The sequence below is a fragment of the Saccopteryx bilineata genome, chromosome 3 (assembly GCF_036850765.1).
Source record: "Saccopteryx bilineata isolate mSacBil1 chromosome 3, mSacBil1_pri_phased_curated, whole genome shotgun sequence".
Lineage (NCBI taxonomy): Eukaryota > Metazoa > Chordata > Mammalia > Chiroptera > Emballonuridae > Saccopteryx > Saccopteryx bilineata.
The window spans coordinates 7,147,808-7,165,975 of record NC_089492.1 but is presented as its reverse complement, the minus strand read 5'-3'; the positions used below and the strand labels follow the sequence as shown (position 1 = coordinate 7,165,975).

Genomic DNA, 18,168 nt, shown 5'->3' with positions numbered 1-18,168 from the left:
TCTAGTTTTCAATAAATTTGTTTTTGTTGAAAGCTCATTGGGAGGTGTAGGTCTGGATTTTTGTCTCAGTCCTGGCAGGGTCAGGCTGAGTGACCCTGGGCAATGTATGTAGCTTCTCTTTGCTTTAGTTTTTTGGGTTTTTTTTTTTAGTTGCTATTTGTTTTATTTTGTTTTTATTATAGGATAGGACCAATTTTTTATCCTACCTAGTGTTAGGTTGTTTCGAGGATTGTTTTGAGGGCCCAAGAAAATACTGCTCATGAAAACTCTTTGGAAAATCACTTACACGGATACACGCTTTTCCTGAGGCACCTTGGCAGAGTCCTTGTGCGCATTATTTCTCAGAGCTCAGTTTCTCAACACAGACGGGAGGCGTCATACTACTGCCCCCCCCCCCCGCCCCAGCCCCCTGGCGATTGCAGTAACTCAGTGCTGTGGCTGGTGGTAGAAACACAAGCTCCCGGGGAAAGGATTCCTGCCGGGAGCTGAACCACTGACCTGCCCAGTGACGACGTCCCCTGGGCCTCGGGTTTCTGCCCCTGAAACGGGCCTGATGGGAACACCACTGCCTGTCTGTTCAGCTCCCAGGGGCCTTATGACAGTCCGATGACATCCCAGGGCTGGGACAACTGTGGCCCCTGCCTCCTGGGTTGTTTCAGCCATCAGGTTCAGATCATGTAAGGAGAGGGTCTGGATGGGGCTAGCCCCACCCCCACGCCACCCCCCTCCACGTGGAGAAGCCATCACGAGTCGTTTTGTAAGCAACACTCTTGACATCTGCTCACTGACCTGTGCGCGGCAGGAGCATCTTCCCTGGGGTGGCCTGACCTCGGCTTTGTCTCAGACAGGAGAGTTTGCCGGGCTGCAGGCGTCGGAGTCTGGCATCCAGTGTGTGGACCAGGCCCCTGGAGAGGGCACCCTGCCCGGCACAAACAGCAGTGCCCAGTGTGAGTAGTCGCTCCTCCCCCTTCACTCCCTAATCCTCCCCAAGTAGCCTGGGGTTGGGGTCCTGAGAGCTGGCTGCATGTCCCAGCTCTGCCGCCGCCAGGGCCTTGGGAGCCTCCAGCCTCACTCTGCCTCAGCGTTCTCATCTGTAAAATAGGAGCAACATTCCCCAATGTCAGGGGCTCTTGGGAGAAACACGTGCGGCAGGGAGCAGGGCTGTGCTTTGTCACTGAGGATCGCGAGCCAGCTCTGGTCCAGTTAAAGTGGGCACCAGGGCTTTGTGGTATGACCAGACGAACAGCACTGAGGACACAGTCCCGCCTGGTTCCTCGGCTCCGACCTAAAACCCGTCCGCATACCCCGTGGTCCTGAGGGCCAGGGCCAAGCTCCTCCTGCAGCGAGGAGCCCCTTCGGTGGGTGTGGCTCCTGCATCTTCTATTCCTCCGCCTCTCACAATTCAGGACCCGGGTGTCGTCAACTAGAGTCAGACTCTTGAAGAAGGCGTCACTCCCGCCCCGCTGGGCCGCATGTGCCGTGGTTCTGGGTCTGCCGTATTCTGCCCCCTGCCCCTGCCCCAGCAGATTCTCCCTCAGTTCCTGCGGCCTCTCCCATCGCCGAGTCCACTGCCTTCCTGGCGGCTCCTAAACTGCCCCATGCATGTCCACGTCCTATGATTGTCCCTCTTGTCACCCTGAGCTATAGTTGCTCCCTAACTTCTTCTTTTAAAACAAGAGTTTATGTGAGCCAAACTGGAGACGTCCGCCGGACAGCGAGCTCTTGAATGCTCCCAATGGCTCTCTGGTCAAATCTGCTTTAAGACTCTAAACTCCTCGAGGGCAGGCAGTGTGTGTGTGTGTGTGTGTGTGTGTGTGTGTGTGTGGTGTGTGTAGTGGGGTACAGAGCTGCCAGCAGGGCCCTAGTTCAGCACCCCAGTGGGAGGCAGCCCAGACCCTGGTGAACCCTCCAAGCAGGTAGGTCCTCCCACCTGAGATCAAGGGGCGCCTGTGTGGGCGCCTCCACAGCTAGTTCTCAGAAAGCTCGGGCGGGCCTGCTGAGGGCGCCAGGCCGGTCTCCACTCTGCAACGGGGGCCGAGGGGCCCGAGAGACACTGCTCAGCGGGCAGGAGCCCATCCCTGCGGCAGCCGAGGGAATTTGTGGAGGTGTTGACATGTTTGTTTTTATTTCTGGTTTAAAAGATTGTTTGGATATCAGATATTGACATATATTATATATTATACAAATATATATTCGCACAGTGAAATAGATGATTATGCATTCAAAGCTATTACTTAATTATCAGTCACTTACCTTTTATTTCTCCTGTCTACTCAAGTCACAGGGCATTATAATAATTGTAAAATCTACATGAGCAAGTAGGTTAGATTCTCTGAATTGTGTCTCAGGAAAGTAAATAAAAACCTTGCAAAATACACTGCTCACAAAAATGAGGGGATCTCACAAAAATGAGGGGGTCTTTTTATCGCTTCATTATTCCCTCATTTTTGTGAGCGGTGTGTTTCTCATGCTTGGGCCGCTGGGTCTGGGTCTGGGAGACACAGTACTCGGTGATTCTGACTTTATTGCACGTACCTTTCTTTTGCTACTTTCTTCTTCTTCTTCTTTGTTTTATTTCTTAATTTTGAAGCTTTATCTCTAAGCAGTGTTTTGAGGCATCAGAGACATTTAAGTAAGTCTGGAGACTTATATTTGTATAATAGAGAATCTTCTCTACTTGTGAATGTGTATTTATGTTTGTAAAGAGACAGTGGGCTTCTTCGAAGGAAGGAGACTTGCCGGTTCTCTTTGGGGGGGGGGTTCCTGCCCCTCGACTCTATTCCCAGTCCTGCCCCCGACCTGGGACACCCACACTCCTACTGCACACCTTTTCTCCCAAGCCCTGCTTCACCCCCTTCTGCACGGGGCCTTTGTCAAGGCAGGACCCTGTCATGCTCATCTCTGTGGCCCTCAACAGCTGCCACCACACAGAGCACACAGACAGCGCTCAGTGGGTATTTATGGGTGGGACTCCCAGCATGCACTGCCCAGAGGAGAGCTGCCACACTTAGTGTTGGAAGCAAACAGTGTTCATTGTCCAGGGTGTCTAAGGGGGCTCTGCCCATCAGAGACCTCGAAACTGGACTGATGTGTCTCCTCCAGGGACAGGTCAGGGAGCACAGCTCTCTTAGGGTTTGGGGAGACCCTGTGTGGCTGGTTCTGCAAGGCTTCCAAGATAATAGCTCAGGTGTGCAGAGACTGACCTGTTAAAAGGTGCTTTCACAGCTCTTATCCCATGCCAGTAAATAGGTACAACTGTCTAACAGTTCTACAGCTGGCAAAACTGTCTAACAGTTCTACAGCTGGCTCAGAGGTTCTTCACATGTCCTAAGCCACACGGCTAGCCGGTGCAGCGGCCAGCATGAACGTGAGCCCTCAAAGACTCTTTATCCTGACCCACTGCACAGTGTGGTAGGGAGAGCTCAGATATGGGAGCTCGCCAGACAGATTTGACTGTCAGCTCTCCATGTCTTTGCTGGGTGACCTTGGACCAGTCCCTTAAACTCTCTGATCTCAGCTTCCCAATCTCTGAAATAGGCATGCAGAATCATCGCTATTTTTTTGAGTCATTGTTAGGGTTAATTCAAATAGTTCCTGGGAACTGCTTAGTCTGGTGGTAACGACGCAGCCTCAGGGGCCACACCGGGCTCCCACCTGCTGCTGTAGGCTCTCAGGCAGAAGAGTTAGTCTCGCTATGCTTCAGTGTCCTCCTCTGCAGGATAAGGGGTCTCACCCAATGACAATGACATCGACACCCACATCCTAAGATTTCCAAAGCAGGCAATAGTGTGTACTCTTTTTGTTGCTCATAGTAGCAATCACTGACATTTATTATGTTCCAGGAACTCTTCTGAGCTTTGCACCTGCCTTAATTTATTTGATTCACACCATACTTAGGAAGTAGGCCTTCTTGCTATCCTCACCATGTTATGGGTGAGGAGACTAAGTCTCAGAGAACTAAATTAACTTGCTCTAGGGCTCTCCACTGGTAAGTGATTGAACCAGGAGTCAAAGCCTGGCAGACTGGCCCCAGAGCCCACGGCCTGACTCTCTGCATCTTCCTCCACATTCACGTGGCACTTGGTCAGAGCCAACTGGGTCAGCCTCAGCCCACTGCAGTCCCAGTGCGAAGTTTCGGCCAGAGGCTACCGTTCCTATTAGAAAGACCTCGAGGCTGCAGGCTGGAGATCAGAGTGAGTCGTTCCCCATGTCTGAGGCCCCCCAACTACCCTTGGGTCACAGGTGGATCGCCAGTCATAGAGCCAGACATACACAGGCAGGAAGGCTGTGCCCCAGAGTCAGATAATTAATGAAATCTCCAGTCAGGTGTGAAATTGTCCCCCTGAGCCTGTCTGGTCTTTAATTTACTCATTCACGCGCCTGTTTAATCCCTGCTCGTGGAGCTCGTGGTCTGGGCGAGCAGAGGACAGGCCCCCGCTCCCTCCCGTGGCTCAGTCCGGTGGGGAGCCCAGTCTGTGGGCTGTCAGACTCTGGATGAACTGACACTGTGCAGGGCTCCACCAGCTGGCTGGAGAGCTTGGAGAAGGGAGACTAACGAAGGAGGCTTGGGAGACGCATGGAAGGTGTTGGAAAGTTAGAGGCATTGAGCTGATAATGGAGGGTTGGAAAGGAATGTTCTAGACAGATGAGCAGGCAGAGGGAAGGGCATGAGGTGTGCGACCAAGGTCTGTACCGGGAATGGCAGCCACGCCCGGAGGCCCAGGGGGGCGGGAGGGCACGGAAGCGGAGGGAGGAGGCCGGGCCAGCAGGCACATGGGGAGCTGGGACGCCCGGCTTTGCTCCGAGTTCTTTGTGGTGGTGGGGACTGGAGGATGTGTGGGGCAGAGGTAGGGGCTGGGGCCCGAGCGCCAGGGGCCTGGGAGGACGCTCTGTCACAGTACAAGGAAAGGACGAAGGGGGAGCAGTGGAACCGCAGAGGAGTTGAGGAGGGGGGAGCCACCGCCTTGGCCGACGCTGGGGCAGGGAGACGGGCTGTGCAGGATGGACGCCATGTTTCTGACGGCCCGGTGGCGGGAGGCGCCAGGTGTTGAGCTCCACGTACTGAAGCGAGAACAGCCACGGGGGAGGAGCCCTGAATGGTGACACGGTGGCTTTGAGGTGGAGAGGACCAGTTGGTAGTTGGATTTGGAGATGGGAAGGGGCTCTGGGGAGTCTGAGATGCAGATGAAGATACAAGAGTCATCCACGCTCAAGGGCCTGTTAAAACTGAGAGAGGACGGGTCCATCCAGGAAGAGGGCGGAGAGGGAGGGGCAGGCCCAGGCCGGGGTCGCAGGAGCCCCCGCCTGTCTGTGGGGTGGGACGAGGAGGAGAGAGGCAGGAGTGCCTAGCCCGCGGGTGCCAGGCAGATGCCACAGCCGGCCTTCTTTCCTTTCCCAGGCCCACAGTGCCCGCTGCCCTTCAGTGTGTCCGACGTGACCAGCGGAGCGATACAGTGTGAGCCGGCCTCAGGCCCGGGGGAGGCCGCTGTCCAGCTGTGCCAGCTGCGGTGCCGCCCGGGCTACCGGAGTGCCTTCCCACCGGAGCCGCTGGTGTGCAGCCTGGAGACCCGACGCTGGCGGTCACCGCCACCTCAGCCCCGTGCCTGCCAGCGTGAGTGGCCACCGTGGGGTCTGCCCCGCACCCGGCTCCCTCGCGCTTCCCACACCCGGCGAGCCTTTGCCGGGAGCCGGGCGGCAGCAGGCGCAGGAGGAGGGCCTGCTGGGGCATTTCTGGAAAGGGCGGACGGGCCTCACAGTGCTCTGTGTGGCTTCTCTACTCCGTGGAGGACTCCTGTCCTTTCAGGCTCTGCTGGTTGTCTCGGGGATAGGACTGTTTGTTCAGCAGGTGGGTGCTCTAAGGGCCACATGGGCCACTCTGTGTGGACAAGCTCAGAGCTGCTTGTCCGGCCTCTGAGTGTGACTCTGCCTCACCCGCCTCTCCCCCGGGTCCGTCTGGAGCATCGGGCTAACACCCAGCAGAGCCGTGGGCCCGTGCCCTGTTTGAGTGTCGGCAGAGCTCCTGTCCTGCCCGCCCACCGAGCCCACTTTCACGTGCATCTGGCTGTGAGGTGACACGGGCTCTCGCTGCATCTCCTTGGCAAAGGCTGGCATGGTGACTCAGCCAGGCAGGCCAGGGGCGGACGCTGGGACCTGTCACAAGGCTCTGGGTGGCTGGCAGAGTGTCAAAGGGCAGTTACTGTGACAAAGCATTCTGGGATAGAAGATGCTATCCAGAAAAAGTTCAAAACATGACGTAGACAGATAAGTGGATTGTCACCCTGACTATGACACAGTGGCCTGGGCTGAAATCCAGTCACAGTCGGATCTAGAGCAAGGGACTTGGGAGAAGCGGGGTGTGGGTCTGGAACCCCAGGAGTTGCACTCAGGGCTGCGGTGTCTGCTCTTCACCGGCAAAACCACACGCAGTTGCCCTGTTTGGATGCAGGATGGTACGGAAGCTTTTCCAAGAAGAATGTCTAGGACCCCGTCGCCTCCGTGTAAAGCAGCCTGGGGTAGAGGCTGAGGCAGGACTGAGCTGGCTGGGGTTGCTAAGTGCTGCTGGCAACAAGCTCTCACGCTGAGAAATATCTAGACTACAGGAATGACAGTGCAAGATGGCCATGCTTGCGTGTTCCTAACGAAATGAAGGAGAGTTCTTTTTGCAGAGAAAATAAAACGAGAGTAGAGAAGGGTCCCGCCGGCCTGTCACCTGCACCTGCTGACCTCTGGCCCGTCCCTGCAGGGCTCCAGCTGTGGCAGACGCTCCAGACCCAGGCGCAGTTCGAGCTCCGGCTCCCGCCCGGCAAGACGTGCAGTGCCGACTACGCGGGCTTGCTGCGGGCCTTCCAGGTCTTCCTCCTCGACGAGCTCTCAGCCCGCGGCTTCTGCCAGATCCGGGTACGTGCCTGGCCTTCCCCGCAGCGGGGGCGGGGACTGGGCTCAGCGTTGCCATGGCAGAGAGCCTGGGGGGGGGCCCAAACGAACCTACCGTCCAGCCATCACCCATTGACCAGTGGGCACCTGGGGCCGAGGACGAGAAAGTAATTCAGTGTTTATATGTCAGTGAGGCGGAACCCAGACCCATCTCATCACTGCTCATTCCTGCTACAGAAAGATGTCACACCCAACCTGTGTGGAGCATTGCCAGCTGCCGGGCTCTGTGCATGCCTAGGCATGGGCTAGCTCATGCGGTCTTCACCGGGAGCCTACTGTTGTTGTTTGGGGGGTGGGGGTGGAGATGAGAGGGTTCAGTGACTGCCCAGAGTCACACAGCTGGGAATGGAAGAGTCAGGATGACTGCAGGGAGGGCACTGCCACTGCCGCTGGAGAAAGGGCCTGGGGACAGGGGACAGGAAGGCTGAGATGCCATGGCCCACTCCCTGAGCCTCCGTGACGGATGCATTTCTCAGCAGACGTGCAAGAAGGCATTCTGGGTCCTCCCTGGGAGGAGAGTGCTGCAGGCCAACTGGAGAAACACAGAACCAGGAATGACACATATCAGAGTTCTGAGCCATGTAACAGGCAGGGGTGGTTTGAAGCCATGAGGGGGTCTTTGAAAGTCACTCAATTCTTAAATCCTTGTTCTGCTCAACATCTGCCGACCCAAGGCAACTCATTTTTAACGCCTGATGCTAGGAATTTTGCGGACCACACATTTTCAAAAAAACCAAACACAGAGAGTATCGATGCTAAAACACAGAAACACCTTTCGCCCCCTTCGCTCCAAAGCCATGCACCTGACAGCAGTCTCAGCAGTACCTCTCGATTACTGAGCACCAGCTGCGTGGCTGGAGCCATGTGGGAAGTTGTCTGTTCCTCAGCTCTAAGTGTTTCGGCACCCCGATCAGTGGGTCTCATTACCCTCAATTGATAACAGAGTTAATGAAAGCCCATAGAGAGTAAGTCACTCAAGAGTTCGCATTGCTCAGTAAGCTGGGTCCGTCTAGACCAGGGGTGGTCAACCTTTTTATACCTACCGCCCACTTTTGTATCTCTGTTAGTAGTAAAATTTTCTAACCGCCCACCGGTTCCACAGTAATGGTGATTTATAAAGTAGGAAAGTAACTTTACTTTATAAAATTTATAAAGCAGAGTTATAGCAAGTTAAAGCATATAATAATAATTACTTACCAAGTACTTTATGTTGGATTTTTGCTAAGTTTGGCAGAATAAATCCTTATAAAACAACTTACTATAGTTAAACCTATCTTTTTATTTATACTTTGGTGGCTCCGCTACCACCCACCATGAAAGCTGGAACGCCCACTAGTGGGTGGTAGGGACCAGGTTGACTACCGCTGGTCTAGACTCTCATTATACCAGATCTGGAGCAGAAGGACTTGGGACACGTTGGGAGACAGAGCCCACAGGCCAGGGTAGTAGATAACGCACCATGAGGAAAGGCAACATCAGGGAGAAGTGAGGTTTTGGCTCGAGGGCTGGCGGCTGAAGGCCAGGACCCCGGTGGTTCTGGACTGTGGATTGGGTGCCAGATGCCTTCACTTGCCTTCTCAGAACCGTCCCCCAGGCGCCCAGAGCTCTCCGTCACCTCTAGACACCCAAGCCTTTGATGAACTGGCATCTGGGGTCGGATAGAGCAGGGCTGTCCTAGACGTCTAGGGCTAATGCCCTTCGGAAGAGTGTGACGTGAGGAGGGCAGGGTGACCTGGTGCCGAACCCCAGACCTGGGCCCAGCACTGTCCTTGGGCCAGCCGGGCCCCACCCACCCTGCCCCGAAGGAGCCTTGAGTCCCAGGCATTCAGTGGGCACTGGAGGCGGCCATCTTAGGTTGGAAGCATGTGGGCTTTGGGTGTGCAGGGCAGTGGGTTCTGTAAGCTGGGTGACCAACAGGTTAGTCAACTTCCCTGAGCCTCGTTTTTCTCAGGTGAGGGGACGGGGGGTGAAAAATGCTCTACCCCTGAGGGAGGTCGCAGGGAAAATTAAAGGCAGTAACTGTGGGTTCCCGATCTGGCCCTCGTGGGGAGGACAAGGAGAGACGGAAGAGAGGACTCAGACCGCTCCGGATGGGTAGGTGGCAGGTTTGACAAGCGAGGGGGGCTCTCATTCCAGACCTGTCGTAAATGGTTGCAAGATGAGTAGATCTCTGCACTGAACCTTCAGTTTATACAGAGACCTCCATGGGTTCAGCCGTGTATATCTCCAGGCTGCGTCCTCGAAACGGTTCCCAGTGGGGGAACAGTGGGCAGAGCGTACCTTGCAAGGACGGGAGAGGGGGTGAGGGGCCTCCAACTGCCCGGGTCTGGCTTGCGGGGTCACCCTGCTGTCTCGCCCTCTCGCTGACCTCCTTCAACAGTAACATAGACCCGTTTGGGGGCCTGCTGTGGGCTCAGCAAACCTGGCCCCCTGCTCTGCGTTCTTGAACTGAAGGCATCTGCCTCCGCAGGTGCAAACTTTCGGGACCCCCGTTTCCATTCCTGTCTGCAACGACTCCGCCGTGCAGGTGGGGTGTCTGACCGGGGAGCGTTTAGGAGTGAATGTCACATGGAAAGTGCGGCTTGAGGATGTCCCCGTGGCCTCTCTCCCTGACTTGCACGACGTTGGTATGTCTTCCTCCATTGCTGCCTTAAAGAAGCTATGCAGGGCCTGACCTGTGGTGGCGCAGTGGATAAAGCGTCAACCTGGAAACACTGAGGTTGCCGGTTCAAAACCCTGGCTTGCCTGGTCAAGGCACATATGGGAGTTGATGCTTCCTGCTCCTCCCCCTTCTCTCCCTCTCTCTCTCTCTCTCTCTCTCTCCCCTCCCCTCTAAAATGAATGAATAAATAAATTATTAAAAAAAAAAAGAAGCTATGCAGGGTCTTCGCGTCTTGGTTTCCTCACCTGTCACATTACGGTGAAGCCAGATTGCCTCCCTGTGAGCTGTGAGAATTATCCATCCACCTGAGAGGAGCTAAGTATTAAACAGTATGTAAAAATCGATAGATTTCTGATCAACAGCTTACTAGAGTTAAATAGTATCACCTGATTGTGTTTCTGTGAACATTTTCTAATTCTTCTATTGATTTTCTGGGCACAGAGAGGGGACCTAGGTGTGAAGAAAGGGTGAGAGGGGGGGTGAAGGAGTTTTTATTGCCCGCTTCAAATTGTCAGACTTGCCTCCGCCCACTCCCACTGTCAAGCCCGTTACTATGCTATCTGCTGTCTCAGGCCGGGTTCATGATCCTTACCAATGGCTGGACGGCATTTCCATTGTGCAAACAGAGAAACTGAGGCTCATGGCTTGGCCAAGGTTGCTTATCCAGATTAGTGCACCTTAGACCCGTGACTGAAGTCATGACATCCCGTACCAACGGGGCCACGTGGAAGCCACAGACCTGGGCTGGAGGGCTGGTTGTACTCCAGTGTGACCTTGGGCCAGCCAGTCCTGTTCGCCGAGCCTCAGTCTCTCCTTCTTTACAATGTAACACTGGATGATGCCTATGTCTCCTATTGGCACGGATGACCTAAGTGGCTCTGTCCCTGGGTCCTCGCTGGCCCTTGCGGAGTGCAGTGAGGTGACACTTCTGCCCCATCTGGTGTCTTACAGAGGAAGCCTTGGCGGGCCCGGATCTCGCTGGGCGCTTTGCAGATCTGATCCAAAGTGGAGTGTTCCAGCTTCATCTGGATTCCAAGACGTTCCCCGCGGATACATCTGTCCGCTTCCTCCAAGGGGACAGCTTTGGCCCCTCCCCTGCGACACAATACGGGTGCTTGGAAGGATTCTACAGAGTCTCGGCCACCAGCAACGCCAGTCGGGACCCACTGGGGTGCGGTAGGTCCACCCCCCTCCCTGGACTGCTGGTACTGAGCTGTGCGAGGCTGTGGGGAGGCCATCAGGGCTCCGAGAGAGGGTTGACAACAGAGTGGAGAATCGTTCACTGATCTATTCAAAAGTGTTCCGGTCCTTCACTGTGCGTGGGCAGGCGGTCCTCACCCACTAGGTAGCGATGGAAGCTAGAGGCACAGATGAGCAGATGGGAGGAAGAACCCGATGACTGGAGTGATCCCTTCCTCCAGGCTCTTGACTCGCTTGGACCCTGGGGGCTGGGCTGCACTGTCCTTGTGGCAAAGGCCAGTGTCTACCCTGTGTGCTCCGTGACATTTCTCAGTCTGTTTGCTCAACACCACCCCCAGCTGGCCCTCCGTTGGCCCAGGACGTGACTCCCAGGCGAGTGACCTGGAGGAGGCTGACAGGCCGCTCTGGGCTCGCACACAGACAGCCTTGGCGGCCGCTCTCGCTAGAACGCAGCTGCAAGTTCCTCGAATGGAAGGGGAGCGAGTTTCCCGTTGCTGTTGCCCCAGATCGCCACTGGCTTGGTGGCTTAAAACAGCACACGTTTGGTGTCGTGCAGCTCTGCCGGCTCGAACGCCGACACGGATCTCACTGGGCTGATGTTGAGGCGGCAGCGGGCTGCCTTCCTGCCGGGGGCCCTCGACCTCCCGTGGCGTTCTCAGCTCTGAGACGTGGCCCACACTGCTTGGCTCGTGGCTTCCTTTCTTGGTCTTCAAAGCCAGCAGTATCCTAGCTCTCTGACCGTTCTGCTGCGGCCGCGGCTCCCCGGGACTCTTGTCTTTCATTTCTAAGGGCTCTTCTGATTAAATACAGCTGGATGAGCCAGGACACTCTCCCTATTTGAAGGTCAGTTGATTAGTGACCTCAATTCCATCTGCTGCCTTAGTTTCCCTTTGCCGTGGAACCTAACACGTTCACCGGCCCCCCGGAGATTAGGACGTGGCTATCTTCGGGGGGCCGTTGTTCTGTCTACAGCCGAAACTTCCAGGGTCTCACGATGAAAAGCCTCCCTCCTACGCGGCATGAGACACAGAGGCGTCTTTATTGAGCTGAAGAGGGAGCTGTTTCTTGGTTATTTTGTTTATATTGGTTGCAACACAAAAGCTGCACAATCTTTCCTTTCATGAGATCCAGGCCAAGTTCTTAACTCCACGTTAAACTTGAGATGCAGTGAGACCTCAGCGCAGCAACCAGAAACACAACCACTTCACACCGACACTTATAGAGGATTTTGCTGATTAAGTACACCCTCGCAAATGTTTAACTCTCACGACAGCCCCCCTGTGGCAGCCACTTCCCCATTTGTCAGATGAAGAGGTTGAGGCTCACACGAAATGAGATCGTGCATCTTTAGGGCCCAGAAGCAGGGCGGACACAAAGGAAGAACGCAGGTTCCTGAACCCAGTGATCTGTGGGTCACCCCGGGTCCTCTGGGACCAGAGCTCACTCTATTTCCACCTCAGCAGAGCAGCCCAGACCCAGAGGAGCAGAAATGGCAGCACGACCTGCCCGGGTGGGTGAAACAGGGTCACGGCCATCAAGGTGTTTAGAGCACCTGCCGCTGTGTTCTCAGACTTGTCACGAAGAGGCCACTCTGAATTGCGGGGAGGGGTGTATTTGGGTGGGGGTGCGGGGGGCTGGAGTCTGCTTTAGAGTCCCTCCAGGTAGTGCTGGTAAGGGGGTCTGGGAGCCCCACTCTGAGGCTCACTGACTCAGGTGCGCCCTCTAAAGGGCAGAGTCAACAGGCAGAGCAGCAGAAGGAGGAGGAGATGGGTACTAATTACTTAAGGGCCAGGTCAGAGCACCTGTTCTGCCTCTTTGCCTTTAAGCAAGTCCCATTCCCTGGGGGGCATGCTGGGGGATGGGGAGGAGGGTAGAGGGCTCCGAGGAAGGGGCCCATTTCCTATAAAATAAAGGGGCTGGGCTGGAGAGCTCATTCTAAACTTCCTTCTGAGGAACTGGATTTATTAGATTATCAGTTCCTGTCTACCAGGATGGGTAAGCCAGCTCACTGGGGAGGTGAGAGGGGAAAGCTGAGACTGTCTTTCCTGAAGGGGGAAGACCTGCATGTCCCAACCAGGGAGACAGACTGGGAGCCATGGTGGTGATGGAGAACCTGGGGAAGGTGTGAATGCAAGGCCTTCCCTGGCCCACACTAGAGGGCTCTAGGGCGGGGCGGGGCCATTTTTTTCTGTAAAGGACCAGGCAGCAAGTATCTTCGGTTGTGTAGATTGTGTTTGGTTTTTGTCTCGATGATTCAGCTCATCTATTGCAGGGAGGAAAACATGGTTGAGTTTCAATCAAACTTTATTTGCCAAACAGAAGGTGAAGCGAGTTTGGCCCAGGGGCTGAGGTTATGATTTGTGCACGGGTCCCAGCTCTACATAAACCTACATTCTGTCTTGCAACTGCTGCTGGATTTTACTGACTCACAATGAATTGTCATCCGCAGTCTTCAGCCACACCCCCTTACTCCAGATGGTTAGAAAGACGAGAGAGTAGAATTCACAAAAGCAGCATGGGAAACCCTGGGTTTTCTCCAATATCAATAATAGGTATTTGTTGTTGAGTTTCTGATCTGTGCTGGGCCCTCCTAGCGTCACTCTGGGTCGGAGAATCGGGAACTGGGAATCCCAGCCTATGGGTGAAATAGCCATGCACATGGACAGTGAAGAGTCCTAGGCAACGACTCTTTGATGTCAGGAGGACCTGGGTTCAAGTTCTGGCTCTGACACCTTCTAAACCTGGGATCTTGAGACATTGCTTCTCCTTACTAGGCATGCTCTGAAAAACGGGGATAACGATACCGATTTCATAGGGGTTGTGGTTTGGATAGCTTAAAGTAATCAAGGCAGATCACATCTCTGCACACACAGGGGAGTCTCAGCAGATGACTGTGTTGTTAACACGCTGTGCTGAGATGGAAATGCAGCTCTGTCGGGTCCCAAGGTCTGTGTTCCGTCCTCTGCATCACACGCCGCCCCTCTCAGCCGCGGGTTCTTAGTGAAATGACACCCATGGTTCTTGTCTCTGTCTCTCATTGGCTCTCTTCCCTTCTGAAGCACATCTGGAACACAGCTGTGAGCGACAAGCAGAGCACTGTCTTGTGGAGATGAGCAGGGTTTCCGTGACTCTCAGGGGCTAATCTGGACGATCCCCTTGGAGGGTGGTGGGAATACCCACCCCTGTGACTCCCAACCCCCGTGACTCCCATAGGCGTGGTGGCCTTTATCCCGGGGCTGGACCTGCGGGGCCTCGGGCTTTGTGTGTGTGGCTTCAGTGGGGTCAGGTATGGTCTCCCTCTTGCCTGAAGTTCAGCCATGTGGTTATTTCCTGGAATTACCTGTCGGCAGCTTTCATACCAGGTTGGTCCACTAAGGAGAATCCCAGAGAAATTGTCTGAAGCTTCCATTTTCCATTCTGGACAGCACTAAATTTTATTCATTTATTATAAGAACTACGGGTTCTTAAAGATAGTTCTCCATGGAATCTTTCTGGAGTAATAAGCCTTCTTTCCTTCCTTCTTCCCTTGCCTTCCTCCCTCCCTCCCTCCCTACACCCTTCCTCCCTCCCTCTTTCCCTCCCTCCCCTCCCTTCCTTGTATGTGTGCCTTCTTAAACCTTTCTGTTCATCCATCCATCCAAGCTCTCAGAATACAACTCTGTGTCAAACATCATGTTATATACTCAGGGAAGCAGCAGGCATGGCTCTGCTTTCAAGGAACTGGCAGTCCAGTTGGGGAGAGCTAAGTGAACAGACAGCTAAACTGTCGTGTGAAAAAGCTTTCTGTCCCCAGGCAGGGCCGCCAGGGAAGGCTCGCTGGGGTGGGGGGCGGAGGGGCACAGGCTGGCTTGAGGCCTTGAAGGCGAGTTACCCTTGAAGGGGATTAGCCCCCTGAGAGTCACGGAAACCCTGCTCATCTCCACAAGACAGTGCTCTGCTTGTCGCTCACAGCTGTGTTCCAGATGTGCTTCAGAAGGGAAGAGAGCCAATGAGAGACAGAGACAAGAACCATGGGTGTCATTTCACTAAGAACCCGCGGCTGAGAGGGGCGGCGTGTGATGCAGAGGACGGAACAGAGACCTTGGCTGCTCGACAGGAGCAGCTGAGAAAGGATGTGCGTGTGTGCGTGCGTGTGTGCGTGCGTGTGTGCGTGTGCGTGCGTGTGTGCGTGCATGTGTGCGTGCGTGCGTGCGTGCATGTGTGCGTGCGTGCGTGCATGCGTGCATGCGTGTGTGCATGCGTGTGTGCGTGCGTGCGTGCGTGCGTGCGTGCGTGCATGTGTGCGTGTGTGCGTGCATGTGTGCGTGTGTGCGTGCGTGTGTGTGTGCATGTGTGCGTGCGTGCGTGCATGTGTGCGTGCGTGCGTGCGTGTGTGCGTGCGTGCGTGCGTGTGTGCGTGCGTGTGTGCGTGTGTGCGTGTGTGCGTGTGTGCGTGCATGTGTGCGTGTGTGCGTGCATGTGCGTGCGTGCGTGCGTGCGTGTGTGCGTGCGTGCGTGTGTGCGTGCGTGTGTGCATGCCTGTGTGCGTGTGTGCGTGTGTGTGTGCGTGCATGCACAAGCACCCGTGTTGAAGGTGCTAGAGACATTCCAGAAATGGAGATCAGTGCCAAAGCGAGGGGTCCTGGGTGGGGTGGCTTCGTGGGGACAGTGCACATAACTCACGTGGCTGGAGAGTGAGGCGTGCGGGGAACGTGGCAGGACATGAGGCCAGAGAGACAGGCCGGGTCCAGAGTGGGAGAGGCCGTGGGGCCTGCGCTCCAAGCGTGGGGAGCGGGGACACCTGAAAGAATTCTAAGTTGGACAGTGACAGGTCCAGACGTGGCGAGTCAGCCGCCCTAAGGCGTGAAGAACCACTGTGCTTCCTCACGAACTGTCTTCTTCAGCAGACGCATGGCGGTCACTTGTTGGGGGACCGTGGGGTGGGCTTGGCATGACCGGAAGCCTTGTGAAACTCACAGCCTCAAAATAGGGCCTTACACGGGTTTCCCAATGACTCTCATGGAGGGCTAACTGAAGGCTAAGTGCCCGTCGTTGGCGTGGACTCAGGGTCAGTGAGAGGGCCCACCTGCCACTGTCTCACTGTGACCTACGCAAGGGTTCATCTGAGTGGAGGAGGCTGTCGATGTCAGCGAGGAAGGGAACAGCAGGCAAGGTCCCCGAGCACAGTCGGAGGCCTGCAGCTTACTGAGCTCGCGGCCCCGAGCCCGCACCTTGGGCTGGCTGCGAAGGTTACGTTTTCCTTTAGCCATGAACTTGGAGATCACTTAAAAAAAAAACAAAACACACATACACACACACACACACACACACACACACACACACACAACCCAGTCACAGCACTGGGGTTAAAGTACTAGAAGTGATCAACAGCCTGACTCAGAGAAGTACTGAAACCCCACGCTCTGAGGGAGGCTGGCCAGGCTCGGGCGGCCAGAACACACAGCGCTGGTTTCCAGGACGTGTCCGGGTTTCTGATTGACTCAGTGCCGCCCGGAGAGAGGGCTGGTGAAGGCCACACTGGCTTCCGTCTTGCTTGGCCCACATGTCCATGCTTCCTACTTGGTCAAAGGAAGTTGTGTGAACCGGGGGACAGAGGAGAGGCTGTGGTTTGGAGAGAATGAGACTCAGGCCCAAAGTCATGTAGGCAGAGCGGGGAGAGGAACTTGACCCAGTCTGCCCACTGCCACGTTCATACCCCACACTGTGCTCCACCGTAGCCTTACCTTTGGGAAATGTTTTTGTGGCGACTCATGGTTGGACCTCACCTTGCAGGTTCTTCTCCAGCATCCCCTCGTCCCCTCGTCTACTGAGTTTTACCTCTGCAGCTGGCCTTGCTTGACACTTTCCGTTCCTTGAATGGCCCGAACTCATCCCTACTGCAGGGCTTCTGCACGTGCCTAGAGATCTCTGCTGCTAGATCTTTGCCTGGGGTGCTCCTCATCATTCCAGCCTCACGCGTCACCTCCCGGGGGTCTTGCTCCCCAGCAGGCCCTCCCCCTGCCACATCATGTCACCCGTCGCTGAACTTCTCAGTAGACACCCTCTCCATCCCACGAGCCTCTGTCACCTCCTGGAGAGCAGGGACCTGCCAGCCTTCTTCACAACTTGTCCCCGGCTCTCAGAGCCTGACACACACCAGGTCCTCCATGCACCTTTGTTCAAGGACCGAGGTCTTGTGCTGACGGTGGGGGGTCCACGTACTACCTGCCCTGCGTGTTGTGAGGTTGCACCTCGGACGCAGGCGTCTTCTCCTCAACCCCATTTCCCTGTTTCTCTCTGCCAGTGAAATGTCCTGCAGGAAGCTATTTTCAGGAGGACCGATGTCTTCCCTGTCCTGTTGGATTCTACCAAGAACGGGCAGCGAGTCTGACCTGCGTCCCGTGTCCCACGGGCAGGACGACCACTTCTATGGGAGCCTTCAGTCAGACTCACTGTAAGTCCTGCAGGGCCCTGCTTTGAAACAGTGCGGTGGGGGACGCAGCGGGGTGTCTCGCCCTTGGCACTGCTGAGACTCTTCATTCTGGGGGGGCTGTCCCATGCATGCAGGATGTTGACTGAGTGGCACGGCTGCCCCTTACCTGTTAGATGACAGTGGCACCCCCCCCCACCCCACCAAGCTGTGACAACCAAACACAGCTCCAGACATTGCCAAGAGTGTCTCGAATGGGGAAAAAATTGCCCGCCATTGAAAAGCTCTGGGTTCAAAGCATAGTGGTCAAGGGAGCCACCATCTTTGCATGCCTGTGCTCACCCGGACCAAGGCCAGGCATTCTACTGGTGTGGTCTCATTTAATCCTCACAATTCCCCTTCTAGAGAAATACGATACGCCAGACTTTTACAGGTAAGAAAAAGGTTAGGACTCGGAGAAGTAATTGAGCCAGAGTCACTCAGCGAGTGAGTGACATGGCTGGCCTTTGATCTTGGTATTATCTGATTCCGAAACTTGTGATTTTTTTTTTTTTTTTTGCGTCGACCTTATCAGATCGAGAAGTGGAAGATATTTTCCACCTACAGGCACCGCCGCCGTGTCGCTCGTGCGTTCTTAGCCCTGTACGTGCATCAGGACGCTGTGTACGGTGGCCTTCCCAGATGTCACGTGATTTCACTTGCCCTACTTACCAGTCACCTGGGTATTACTGGGTTTTTCCTGGCCGGGACTCATGACTTGCCTTCTTGTGTGGGTTTTTTGTTGTTTTTTTTTTTTTTTAATTTTTATGTGAGCCTGAAACTGTGTCAACTGGAGGCAAACTATTACTGCTTAGCATCTGAATAGCGCCTAGAATTTGAGAAGAAGCCAAAGACAGCCGGCCCCTTTCTCTGAGAAAGGCGGCTTCCTGGGCCAGGAGAGATGTGGGGAAGGGGCGGGGCTTCG

The 18,168-nt window shown here is 55.2% G+C and overlaps 1 protein-coding gene across 1 annotated transcript in view; it reads left to right on the top strand.

Annotated features, from left to right (window-relative positions):
* Positions 1–18,168, top strand: part of TG (thyroglobulin) — a 224,387-nt gene that overhangs the window by 26,076 nt on the left and 180,143 nt on the right. The window contains exons 15-20 of the mRNA XM_066264615.1: positions 845–947; positions 5,399–5,611; positions 6,743–6,897; positions 9,404–9,560; positions 10,547–10,771; positions 17,079–17,228. Of these exons, the coding sequence (XP_066120712.1) occupies positions 845–947; positions 5,399–5,611; positions 6,743–6,897; positions 9,404–9,560; positions 10,547–10,771; positions 17,079–17,228 (1,003 nt within the window). The remainder of the gene's footprint in view (positions 1–844; positions 948–5,398; positions 5,612–6,742; positions 6,898–9,403; positions 9,561–10,546; positions 10,772–17,078; positions 17,229–18,168) is intronic.